Source organism: Psammomys obesus, unplaced genomic scaffold (genome assembly GCF_907164565.1).
Source record: "Psammomys obesus unplaced genomic scaffold, mPsaObe1.curated_primary_1811, whole genome shotgun sequence".
Taxonomy (NCBI): Eukaryota; Metazoa; Chordata; class Mammalia; order Rodentia; family Muridae; genus Psammomys; species Psammomys obesus.
In genome coordinates this window covers 33,738,403-33,752,149 of record NW_026596069.1, presented here as the reverse complement: position 1 = coordinate 33,752,149, position 13,747 = coordinate 33,738,403, and the positions used below count along the sequence as shown (strand labels likewise).

The following is a 13,747-nucleotide window of genomic DNA, read 5'->3' as shown; positions in this document are numbered from 1 at the left end:
AATTGAGTCCAGGATAGCCAAAGGCTACACAGAGAAACCCTGTCTCAATAAAACAAAAAAGAAACAAACAAAAAACCAAAAGAGTTACGAATATAGGTAGTTAAGTAATTGCTTAGCATGTGCAAACCCCAGTTCAGCAAGTCTTCAAAATCTCAACAATTGTTGGATGGCAGTGGCACACACATCTTTAATGCCAGCACTTGGGAGGCAGAGGCAGTCAGATCTCTGTGAGTTCAAGGCCAGCCTCGTCTACAGAGCTAGTTCCAGAACACCGAAGGCTACACAATAAAACCCTGTTTGGGGGAGGGGGTGGACCAAAAAAAAAAGTTCTCTCTGTATTCTAGCTTTTCCTTTTTTTTCAAATTATTTATCTAATTTTATTTTATGTTCATTCATGTTTCACCTGCATTTATGTCTGTGAGATACTATCTGATCCCCTGGAATTGGAGTTTTATTTGTGAGCTGCCATGTGTGTGCTGGGAATTGAACCTGGGTCCTCTGAAAGAGCTAACTCAGTGCTCTTAATTGTTAAGCCATCTCTCCAACCCCTTATTGTTTTTTTCTTGATATTATTCCCCTAAACCATACAGTGTAACAATACTAACATTAGGTATGAGTCAACCAGAGATAATTAAATGCACATGGAAAAATGTGCAAAGATCACACGTGAAACTGCAGCACCAAGAATGACGGTGAGCTGAAGGCATAGGGTTAAAAGCATTCACCCGTCCAGATATGAAAAAACAGAGCCGGGTATAGTGGTGAACATCTTTAAGCCCAGTACTCAGAAGGCAGAGGCAGAAAGATCTCTGAGTTCAAGGCCAGCCTGGTCTACAGAGTGAGTTCCAGGACAGCCAGGGCTACAAAGAGAAACCCTGTCTCAAAAAAAATTTTTTTTAAAAGTAAAATTTATCAGAGTGAAGAGACACTAACACTCAAGCGAGTGCATATATGCAACAATACATAAAAAGTATGTAAATAAATGCATAGCTAAATAAGCAATTAAATAAATAAATACTTAAAAGAAAAGATGGCCAGACGATGGCTCTGTGAGTTACTGTGCTGGCCACACAAGCCTGGCCACCTGAGTTCAATGCCCCGATCCGACATGAAGGTAAAAATAGAGCGCCTACTCTTCTTCATGGGCCCACATGCGTCACTGTGGCAGGCATGCCCTCTATGCACGTCATACATAAATAAAAATCTAAAATGTTCTGCAAGGACAGACAGAGATGTAGCATGCAAATTCTCAGGAGACTCCTGCCCTGAGGGGAAGTGGGCTTTGTTATGTTAGGGAAGTTATGTGTTCTTTTTCAAGCACCATTTGTGTGGGGACTTAGGTAGGCATTTCACCATCTTGTTCAGTATCAAGTGCTGAAACACCATCTGGTTTCTTGAGACTGGCCTTTGAGTTGGGCTCTAACTGGATCAGACATCACACATCACTAGGATCAGAAGAGTCAGAGTGTTAAAGTAAGCATGAGGATTTCTGCTTTTCATCTCTACAAACAGAACAAGCGTCTGCGGATTTTAGCATACAAAAGAACCAATCCTCCATGGCACTGCAAGTCTGAGACGCTGGGGTGGTAGTGGCTTTATCGCCGATCTAAAGCACACTTCTGTGATAAAATAATGTGACTAGGAGCTCCAGCCCTGTGGGAGGGCACACCTCAATGTGACCAGAGCCAGCTAGCAGGCAGAGAACCTTTCAGCTGTTCACTTCCTACCCTGGGTGTGGGCCACCTCTCCCCTGCCTTCTCTACCCTCCTTCTCTAAGGGACTCCCCTCTCTACGGTGCACACCTGTAGTCCCAACACCTGTGAGGCTGAGACAGGAGTACAACCTGGGCCAGCCAGAGCTACATCACAAGGCCCCACAAATACAAATAAGCAGCTCACTGCCCAATAAAGAACAAGTCCAGTTCTCTCTCTCTCTCTCTCTCTCTCTCTCTCTCTCTCTCTTAGGTCTTCACTTAGTCTTTATGTACAAAGACTAGTGAGATCAGTTTCACTGGGTAGACAGTCTTGAATAATGCATTCAAGGTCGCTTAGATCAATTTAATGAAGCCTATATGTCCTTGGAATACTGACAGAAACACTGATGGCACATGCCCCACCCCTATTTCTGGATCAGACTGTGGCAGTTAGAGCAGACGCAGCAGAGCAAGAACCCTGGCCAAACTTCCACAAGTGACTCCAGGAGAGTTACTGGTGACCCATCTTGCCTTCAGACAGCCAAAGAGGGAAAAGAAATGAACTAGTGTGAAGTTCAGCTCTTTACCCAATACTTGGCAAATGGAATATTATGCTTTTAACAAATGTCTCATTTTTAAAAGGAATATTATGCATTAACAAATGTTCCAGGTTTTTTTGTTTTTGTCTTTTCAGCTTTGACAATGGATGGTAGCCCCTGGTGGCATTAAAGGCTTTGTTAATTAACATGATAGATATTAGAGGTGGGTTTTTGTTGGAGAAAACCTCAACGATCACGAATGGCCAGGCAGTGGTGGTGTGCACCAGAACTTGGGAGGCAGAGGCAGGCAGAAGATCTCTGTGAGTTCAAGACAACTGTGGTCTACAGAGCAAGTTCTAGGACAGCCAGAGCTATACAGAAAAGCCATGTTTCAAAAAAAAAAAAAAAAAAAAAGCATAAAATAGAAAAAAAGAAAAAGAAATGTTATCTTGCCAGGCATGGTGACACATGCCTTTAATCCTGGTATTAGGAAGCAGAGACAAACTCAGAATCTGAGGCTCAGGTCAGTCACAATTACATGACGAGATGTATCTCAAAACAAACAAAATCCCCTAACTAAGTGCTGTACCACACACCTGAATTCACTGAAGAGATAGAGACAGAAAGATCAGAAGCTCAGGGTAAGCCTCAAGTTGGAAGCCAGTGTGGGTTACAGTAGACCCTGTCTCAAGAGAAAAAGAGGAAGGAGAAATGGAAGAGAAAGAGGGAAGAACAAAGGGAGAGATGGGGAGGGCATGCATAGACCCGTCTGCAAACACGTGCGCACGTCTGCCCTTGGGTGGCCCAGCTGCAGAGATGAACTGGCTCTTCACTTTGTCAGTGGCAATCAGATGGGACCTGTGTGTTCAAGACACCCTGCTAGGGTAGTCTTGGTTGCGTGAGCCCACCCAGAAGCTAGGCAAGCTCTCCCTACTGGAGGTGTTCACACGTCTTGCACCAGTGAACTCTTTATGCAACATGCATGACACAGCATCAAGAAGGCAAAGAGTTGTGGCTTCCTAGAGCTGCAGGAAAAACTGCAAGACCAGCAAATATCTGTGTATTTGGCAGAACTTAAGTCTGTAATGTGGGTGTTTGTAACTTGGACCAGGTTTGAGGGAAGAAACTACACCTCACTTAGTAGGAAAGGTCCTACTGGCAGCCAACAATATCTACCAAAACAGCCTTATCATTGTATAGTCAAAACTGCCTAAAGTCTATTCAATGCAGTCACGCATTTGTGCTGTGTAATAAGAAACAAGGAACAACCATATGAGCAGAGAAGTCGGCCAGCTGAAGCCTGGAGGTAGCCAACGGTGGATGCAGCACTCTATTGATCCATGTTTTTGCACTTCAATTGCCCCAGCTGTGAGACACAGGGCTGTCCACAGTGATGATCGATTTATAAAACCAGATAGCACACTGGGCACTGAAATAAACCATCACTACTACCATGACTACCATGAATGCTCATACTTCCTGCAGGAAACCCTGACAACACTTACTCTCAAACTGTCTTGGCAAGGCTGTCTACATTTTCTTAAGTATGTATATCACATGACCCCCAACAGTATGTCACAGCTCTCTCACACCTCATTCCCAACCAGGCCCTAAGTCAGAAGAGCAAGGAAGCGCCCTGCTTATCCTGCCCCTAGAGGTCCAGGTCACACTTCTCTAGCCCCAAATTGTGCTATGTGGCCTCTCCCTGGCATCTCTGCTTCCACCAGCATCCATTAGCCAACAGCCAAGTAAATCTTAGTATCAGAGTTGATAGAGCAACCATAAGAATGATGACCGGCCAAACTGTCCTGATATGGGCAGGGCAGGGAAAGACATGGAATTTGTGTGGTGGTACATGGCTGTAATCTCAGAACTCAGGAGGCTGAGGAGGAGGAATATCGTGATTTCAAGCACAGCCTCGGCTACAAACTCAGTTCCCAGTCAGTTTGCACAATAAAAGAAATACTTGGGTGTTCATGCAAATCCTGTCATTTTCATCTCTGACGTCACATGTAATCCTTATAATCACCTCAGTATCACCATACAAACTCTAAAGAAAAGGAAAACTGAAGACAGAGAAGAGACTTTTTCAGAGGCATACCAGCTCACCTAAATCCAAAATTTTTACCTACAATCTTAAACTTCTTTTGACTTAAATTTCAATGCAGATCCCAGCGCACTGAATCTCACTGAACTTAGTAACAGGTATCTCAAGTGTCACAAAGCCAAGAGAAAACTATGGGTTTCCTTGTCAAATGTTAATCTCCTACTTCACCTCATTATGGCACAACCCACCCATGCACACAAAAACCAAGTCCTAGGCCAGGTGTGGTGGTGCACACCTTTGATCCCAGCACCCAGGAAGCAGAGGCAGGCAGATCTCTGTAAGTTGGAGGCCAGTCTGTTCTATAGATCAAATTCCAGGAGAGCCACAAAAACGTTATCCCAAAAAACAAAATAAAACAAACAAACAAACAAAAAACCCAAGTCCTATTCTCCTCCTCACACCCATTTCCAATATATCTCTACCTCAAAGTCTACCGTGTCCCGCTGCTGCCACTCCTGCAGTGGACTGGACTACAGTAAGGACAGGCTGCCAGAGTGCACGCTCCATCAGGGAGCCGTGTTCACTGCAGAGCCTTGACATGGCACATACAAAGAAGCATGACAAAATATTCACTGTCAGGGCTGGAGAAACAGCTCCTCAGTTAACAGCACAGGCTGCTCTTGCAGAGGACCCAGGTTCAATTCCTAGGTCCTACATGGCAGCTCACAACCCTCTGCAACTCCAGCCGCAGGAGAACCAACACCCTCTTTCTGGTTTCTGAGGGCAGCAGGCAGGCACATGGTACATAGACATACATACAGGCTAAAATAAAATTAAATTTATATACATATTTGTAATTGCATAGATAGATACTGACTGTAGCCAGGCATAATGGCACACAGACAGGAGAGGCAGAAGGATCAGGTGTGCAAGGCTAGTTAGTCTCTATTTCATAGAGCTTGAAGCCAGCCACGTTAAATATACCTAGCCAGCCAGGTATATCAAGTAGTGTAGCCCTTTAATCTTTGCACTTGGGAGGATGAAGCAGGAGGATTACAAGACGAGCCTTGCCTACTTTAAGATCTGGTTTTTAAAAACCAACAAGCAAAAGGAAGTATTTGGTAAGTGAACAGCATATGAATACTTGGGCTGTTCTCTTCCCTCACCTTTCTCCCTTCTGGTGCAGCCTTTACAGCGATCTTCTAGATCTAGATCAACACAGCTCATCCTTGCTCAGCCTGTCCCTCTCACTTCCACACTCCGCGGAGGATCTGCTAGGTCCGGGCTTCACCCAGATAATACACCTCACGCTGTGGTGAACCCCAGCCAGAAAAGTATTTTCGTTGCTACTTCACAACTCTAACTTTACTACTGTTAAGAGCTGTAATGTAAATATCTACATTTTCCAGTGGTCTTAGGTGACCCTGGTGAAAGGGTTGTCAAACCCCCATCCCAGGGGCCTTGACCCATGGGCTGAGAACCACTGTTAGATACACAGCAGGCGCAGGGTCTACCACTTGCCTGTAGGGAGGTGGGGTCTGCGGAACTGATAACATCTCTTCAAATTATGTTTCTGTTTGTTTCATTCAGTGCCCCCCAGGAAATTCCTAAGTAGCCACATGAAACAGCAAAAATCTAGATATTCTAGGTAATCCAGTTGCTCACTGTGATCTCACTACCTGCAGACCTTCTCCTTAGCCATTCTGGAGTCTGAGCTATACAAAGATGTTTTCTCAAAGTGAGCTCACTCGGGGAGGCACCCTCCACAAGTGATGGCCAGTCATTCCACAGTGAGCATGCAGAAGACTCCTGAATAAAATCCCTGCTTTCAGGCGTGGGCAGCAGCAAGCGCAGGCATTGTGCCCACTGCTCGCTTTACTTGCTGCAAGTACCGTACTCTCTTAGCTCCCTTAGCTCCCGTATCTCCGGGTCATGCTCAGTAACTCTTGCCCTCACCAAGGATATGACTCACTGTGTGGGATTACAGGCTGACAATCTCCAGTCACATCTGGCCCAGCAAGTTCTCTGACCTGCTCTAAGTCCAGCCCCTGTACTCCTCCATTACATCTCAAGTCTAGAGGCATATTCTTAGACAAGCTTCTCACCCAACCCTCCCATGGCTGCTTTACTGCCCAGCTTGTCACAAGGCTACGGGATTATCATTGTTGTTCACACGCTATGGGATGCCCGTGTTACTTGTGTACGCACACAGGTCCCTGCAGCAGAGATGTCTGGCTTCTTACAGTGTATCCTCCTTGCATTGAGCATGTGCTGGTAAGACAATAAGGATATAAATGGCAGATTTGGCTCCTGGCGATGCTGTGAGGGTTGAGGGGTTCGTTTCATACAGTGCTAAGGGCTGAACGCAGCCACGAACATGCTGGGCAAGCATTCTAACCTTTAGCTATATCCTACACCCTCACACAAACTCCTGCTAAGGGTTTAACATTCCCCCCCAACTACATAAAATCACGGTGTGAGTGGCTGCGTCCTACAATAAAACCTACCACAGTGAGGCCTTCAGCAGCACTGAGAAAGCAGAAGTTATTATCCTGGGGAGACAACCAACACTTGGTTCTTTCCAAAGTCCTAAGAGGGGGATTTTATAAACAAGTCATAAATTCTGGTAAAATATCACTCATACCAATATATTTTTTTTAAAACTCACTTAAGTACTAACAATAATTTTCAGAGCCTGAAATCTGGCACCTGTCCTGAGAGAGCTTCAAAGGACTTCTAAGGGAGCAGAAGGGCAGATGGCCCCAAATATATGCAATTACTATACACTGAAAAGTGTTGCATTAATTGAAGAGTATCGCAAAAGAACAAGAATAATGCATTTGGAGGTGCTGCTCAATGATAAAACACCTGCCTGGCACATACAGGACAAGAGCTATGTACCATTCCAGCACCACATTAAAAGAGAGAAAACTTGCAATTCTCTGAAAACAATCTTTTCTGGCCACTCTTGGTCTCAAAAGCCCGGATGGGACACATTCCTTCGCTTTTTCCTTTCCTGATACTGGGGAGTAGGGGGTGTCGTTTTACCTCAAATCAAAAAGCCTCAATTTCCTCATCTCTGAAAATGCCAGGTTGACTGTATGCCAAGCACAGTACTAGACCTCAGAAACCAAGATGACTCCACATGGCCACCTCAAAGAGGACAGGAAGAATTACTGGCCACTAAAACCTGCGGGTCCAGAGACACAGCTTAACCCCTAGCCACTTCTGCTGGCCTCCATTGTCCTAACACTCAAAGTAAACAAGACCGGTCTTGCACCTGCAGGACCACCCATTGCGATCAGATTCCAGTTTTTGTTTTTTGTAACCCATTAAAACCGAACACAAAGACATAATCAACGTGGGAGAACAACCAGATGGCTTCACCTAGTTCGCTGTTGTTTTTCTAACCCTGCAGAAAGAAGGGAAATTAGCATTAAAGGGCTAAAACCTAATAATTCTCTCCAGTTAGAAGACGCCTGTAGCTTGGCTGTCGTGAATTTAACTGGCAAGATTACAAAACAGGTTCCAGCAAGATGAGTTGCAAAGAAGGGAGTGAAGGCTCATGCCCAGTCAGGTTTGCGTAGGGTCCGGTCCTTAAACATGGGAAGCAGAGCGGAGCCTTCCCTGAGCCAAGGCTCGTGCCTGGGAGTTTGCAAATCAGGTTTCCAGCCGTTCTCCTGAGTAGAGAACCCACATTCTAGACCTGGAGATGCCAAACGCGCCCTTCCTGAGCTGACAAGTTGTGTTTAGAGTGTGGAAACAGAGATCTTGTCCAACCCCATGTTTTTTTCTGGGTTCATCCCACGGGCAGTGCAGTGGCAGGAAGAGCTGAGTAGCTCAGCGCCACTCTCTCGAGGCTCCGGCAGGAGGTGACACGTCCCGGGAACCGATGGGATCCTCAGCTCCAGACCCGCTCGCCCCGCCAGCCCGGAGTCCTGGAGGCCTGACACTGAGGTCACCGGGGTGGCCTCTCGGGCTTCCCCGAGTCCCTTCCCGCCCACAGGGTTTTCCAAACCCGAGCCCGGCGCGCGGCCGCGTCCACGGTCTGACAACCCGCGCTGCAACCCGCCTCGCTCACCTGGCCAGCACAGCACCGGGCAGACATCGCTGCGGCCGACGACCAAGGGGACGCTGCCCACCGGACCCAGCTTTCGGGCTCTCTCGGCTCCGTCCGCGAGCGCGCGTCCGCGAAGCTGGTCTCGCCCGCTGCCAGCGGAGCAGCCCCAACTGAGGGCTGCGTACTGGGGCCCGAAAACAACCGTCGCCAAGCCCCGCCCCGCGGCACAGGCCCCGCCCCTGGACCGCCCCCGCCAGTAGAGTCCGCCTTGTGCTAGGCTCCGCCCTCTGGGCCGGCCGGCCCTGGCTTAGGGCCCCGCCCTACGGTAGAGCCCCACCCCTTTCCGGGCCCACGAGCTTCTTCCTCCCTGGCACTTCCGTTGGGGTTAGGCGGCGTTAAGGCCGTTGCAGGGCTCCGGGTTTGACCCGCCGGCCTCTCCGGCTCCAGGGAACAGGAACCGCTCGCCTTCGCTAGTAAAACCCAGAGCCCTAGAGAGAGACGCCCTCCTGACTGTCCTGCGCTGGCCCCACCGCGAGGTCGCCACTGGAAACGGAACTGTGGTCGCCTCCTCCTCCCAAGCGTCTCCCAGACCCCTGCTCGGGAAGCATGTCTTGTCCCCGACCCCTCATCTGCCCGTGCCAGGTCCTCCCACCCTCAAATCCCCAGACGCCTGGCTGTTCCACCTGCTGTTTCCGCGGGCCTCTGGGGCCTCTGGTTAGAGCGCTGTCCAAGTGTTGGTCTCAGAACCCAGGGCCTCGGTTGGGGCCCTTGTTTTCCCCTCTCCTGACCCACGCTGAAGGGAGGAGTCTAACAATTGCTTGTTGGGTGTCAAGGGAGCGCCAGGTTTTTTTCTCTACCTGAATCTCTCCTCACAGTCACTACAACTGTAAAGCTATTTCTTTTAGTATGAATTTTACACCACTCATTTTTTTTTTTCGGTTAAACATTAATGTACCCATTTGAGGAAAGTGACCGCGGAAGCCCAAGCAGGTTAAATAGCTTGTCCTCCAGTCTCAGGAAGTGAAAAGACAAGGCTGGGAATCCTAGTGTCTGATCGTCAGGCACAGAACCCATGACTTGGCCTTCGCTGAACAGAGCCTTTGCCGGAAGTTCGGGAGGGAGAAACTGAAGAAAAGCTTTTTGACAATCAGTGCTTGAGTTATTACCGGTGCTGAATCTTCCAGGGTCTTAGATACAGGAGTTTAGAATAACATACGTTAGGGTCCGATGATTTGGGAAATGATCCGCTATGAAAGCCAAGTTTGAGGAACAAAAAGTATCTTTATTTAAAAGCAGATATGTCAGAGAGACTGGGTTCAGGATCCAGAGTCAAACCAAGGGCAGAAAAAAACTCTTTAAAGAAAACGCACACACAAACATGCGCGCGCGCACACTAGGTGCAATAGGGCCATCCAATCCATACGTGCGCTTGTTTCACACCGTATTTCCCACCTGGCACCTTAAATGGGTTACACCTGGTATCCTAAGTGAGTTTCTATGTCAACTACTTCAGATGACTTCCTTCATAGCGTGGCCTGGATCGAGGCCAGCCAATCAGCACCCATGTGTTAACCAACAAAGCGTAGAGTAGGTTATGGTGGCTGTCTGAGACATTGGCCCCTGAAGCTGTTTCTGAAAATTTTGCTTAGTACAAAAGGAAGACTGTATACAAAAGATGGAATCTCTGTAACCAAGGAGGACTCCAACACATACACAACTTGGGGGGGGGGGGAGAAAAGTTATGAAGACAGTGGCTGTAACTAAGAATAAGGGGGTGTGGGAGGCGGTGAACCGAACCAAGTCAGCATAGCAGCTTGCTGGGCAGCTACCTGTGACTCAGAGCCAGGACCTCTGTGAGGCTTTACAATGAGCTTCACTGTTTGTAGCAGGGCAGTCACTTGACTTAGAACTTCATCCCCTGGGGAAACTGGTTGAACACCAAGAGTTTCTGTCTTTGTGGAAGCCACCCAACCGGTGGGGGCGGGGTGCAAAACATACAAACCTTTGAGCTGGGACTTACCCACTTCTTTAGGAGAATTCTCAGCAAATATCACTGTGTTAGGATAAGTGGCCTCCTACCAGAGTCCTGTTTTTGTTTGTTTGCCAAACCTATGCCAGCTAGCGTTTGAGGATTCTGAGTATGGATGTTAGTGTCCTAGAGAAAAAACATTTGTCTTCACAACCTGGAGATAGGGCTAGGATTGGAGCTGAATGGCCGAATACTTCCCAACACGCATGAGTTTCTTTTCCAACATGCCAACAATAATAAATAGCTTGTGAACATGTCAAATGTCCACCAAGATGTCCAAGAACGTTAACAAAAGCTTGAGCATCCAGAGTCAGGAAGCTGCAAATTCTAACTTTACTAAGAGACTGGATAAGATCTCTTTGAAGCTCTGACTTAACCATCGCCTGTATTAATGAACATGTTTAAATGAAATGAAGAAATAAATTGTGATTTTTCTCTTCTGGCCCCAGCCCCTTCAAGAGCTTTGTGGTACAAACACATGTCATATACAATCAGCTTTACAAATGGTATCAAGAAGACTGTTTGCAGGCTCCATGGCAGAACGTTTGCCTTGCCTGATGTGAACTGAAGTTCTCCGAAGAAGCTATGTGGTGTCTCTTTATTAAAACACTAGTGTTGAAGTCTGGCAGACTAGATTGGACCTTCAGGATTTCAGAAAGATGGAATGTTGTAGATCAAAAATCAAAGTTATGTTGGGCTATCTTTGGTCCTCTTAATAGCCATTTACTGCCCACCCCCACTATCTGGCCCAGCGTGTTTACACTCTTAGGTAAAACTTTTGGAATGCACTGCTTGGCAGAGCACCAGCTTGCAAACATAAAGATAAGCGCTCTGAACACATCTGAAACCTGTAGCTATTTCCCCGCTCACGTACCCTTCTTCTCTAATATTCCCACCGTGTTTGGTAAATAAGTTCATTTATGAGTTTTTTTTTGTTCTGAGACTATCATTCATATACCGTCATCTGTATTAGAACGTCATTCAAGCCAACCTAAAGGATATTCCCAGGCCATGGTTATTCAATTTGGCCCAGAATAAACAGCCTCTTGTTCCCTTGAGAGTAAAAGTTCTTTCACATCAGCATTAGCAGGCACTAAGTCCCAAGTTCCATTCCCAGAAATACAAAAAGAAAAAAAGAAACCCCAGCAACAGAGAGGAGTCATGTAATGGTAAAGTCCAAGTTTCTGAAGAAAACTTAGTCAGGAAGCACAATATAAGAGCCTATAGAGTCTGAGAGTGATATGGGACACTCTCAGCATGCAGGCCTAGTATACAGAAAGCTAAGTCCAGCAATGCCAAACCCATCCCTGTAGTTGCTGAAGTTATTAAGCCTTCATGAAACTCAAGAAGGTCAAATCCCAAATCATCAGCTGTACATTCAGTGAACTTGTTTCTGTCATCCATGCCAAGCCCAGGAAGAGTACATGAAGCTTGGACTAGCTCAGACAGCTACAGTTCAAGGCCAATCTCTCTATATAATTCTAACTCCATATTAAACTCCTAAGGGTACTCAGCTTCTACAGTCTCCTTAATATAGACCTCTACGCTGAAGCCCGGGACTGACCCCTGGACTGCCTTTGGCTTGTTTGCTACTTGTACAAAGAAACACTACACAGGATTGTCAACAAGAAAAAAAAAAAGGAAAAGAAAATCTGTGCACATGCTTCCTCAATAGTTGTTCAAAGATCTCAAATTAATGTGGCCAGGCCTGGAGGTTTCCTCACCTCTCTCCACTCTGAAGACTTGTCTGGTTCACTAACAAGAGTAGACCAATAGAAACAGTGGCACTTTTTTTTTTTTTTTTTTTTTTTTTTTTTTTTTTTTTTTTTTTTAGTAGTCTGCATACTTTTTGAAGCAAAACATAGTGTTCCTAATTTGAAGGTCATTACACAGTCAGGCCCTTTTGATGTGGCTTTTTCAGGGACAAGCAGTAACAGATCTATTTTAGTAAGATTGTAGTTCTTGGCAGACCAGGTAAAATAGTCCTCCCACAAAGATTGTTCTTAAATTAACTAAACTAGCTTTAGTTTATACGGTATAATTATATATATGCACATATAAAATTATAAATAAATAGCTTGTAATTTGGTTTTTCCCCTCTTGAATTTGAAGCTCTTTTTTGACAGAGGTAAATATTTTAAAATATCACATACTAAAGTAAAAGTAGTGATTGTGTGTGTTTGTATGCGTGTGTGTTATTAAAGACAAAATGTAAAATAGACATAAAAATATTTTTGAGACATTAGACCAGGCTGGCCTCAGACTCAGAGAAATCCACCATAATCTCCTCAGTACTGGAATTGAAGGGGTATGCCACCATGACTGCTAACAACTCCTCTTTTTTATATATATTTTTATTTTTATTAATTACAGCTTTTTCCCTTTGTATCCCACCTGTGGATCTGTCCCTCTTCCCCTCCCAATCCCACCCTCTGTTCCTCTTCTCCACCCATGCCCCTCCCCTAGTCCACTGTTTGGTGAGGTCCTCCTCCCCTGCCTTCTGATCCTGTTTCTATCAGGTCTCATCAGGAGTGGCTTCATTGTCTTCCTCTGTGGCCTGGTAAGGCTGCTCCCCCCTGAGAAGGAGGTAAACAAAGAGCCAGCCAATCAGTTTATATCAGAGACAGTCCTGTTCCTATTACTAGGGAACCCACTTGGACACTGAGCTACCATGGGCTACATCTGGGCAGGGGTTCTAGGTTATCTCCATGAATGGTCTTTGGTTGGAGTATCAGTCTCAGAAAAGACCCCTGTGTCCAGATTTTTTGGTTCTATTGTTGCTCTCCTTGTGGAGCTCCTGTCCTCTCCAGGTCTTACTATATCCCCCTTCTTTCATAAGATTCCCTGAACTCTGCCCAAAGTTTGGCTATGAGTCTCAGCATCTGCTTTGATACTCTGCAGGGTAGAGCCTTTCAGAGGCCCTCTGTGGGAGGCTCCTGTCCTGTCTCCTGTTTACCCCCTCTTCTTATGTCCATCTTCTTTGCCTTTCTGAATGAGGATTGAGTATCTTACCCAGAGACCTCCTTCTTGATTAGTTTCTTTAGGTGTACAGATTTTAGTATGTTTCTGCTATAGTATATGTCTTATATCCACTTATGAGTGAGTATAAGCCCTGTGTGTCTTTCTGCTTCTGGGATACCTCACTCAGGATGATCTTTTCTAGTTCCCATCATTTGCCTGCAAATTTCATGATTTCCTTGTTTTTAATTGCCAAGTAGAATTCCATTGTGTAAATGTACCACAATTTCTGTATCTATTCCTCCACTGAGGGTTATCTGAACAACCCCTCTTTTAAAACTTTTACTAAATTTAGGAATTTTTATTACAAATCTTGCTCCCACTTCAAGAATTGATCAAAAGCAAATAAAAGTGTTAACCC

The 13,747-nt window shown here is 45.9% G+C and overlaps 1 protein-coding gene and 1 pseudogene across 1 annotated transcript in view; both read right to left on the bottom strand.

The window, feature by feature from the left end:
• The window catches only part of Serinc5 (serine incorporator 5), a 98,373-nt gene extending 89,833 nt beyond the window's left edge, over nucleotides 1-8,540 (bottom strand). Inside the window, exon 1 of the mRNA XM_055625420.1 lies at nucleotides 8,361-8,540. Coding sequence (XP_055481395.1) covers nucleotides 8,361-8,387 — 27 coding nt within the window. The 5' untranslated portion in view covers nucleotides 8,388-8,540. The remainder of the gene's footprint in view (nucleotides 1-8,360) is intronic.
• LOC129690120 (40S ribosomal protein S29-like) lies at nucleotides 2,048-2,219 on the bottom strand (annotated as a pseudogene).
• Nucleotides 8,541-13,747: the final 5,207 nt, after the last annotated feature.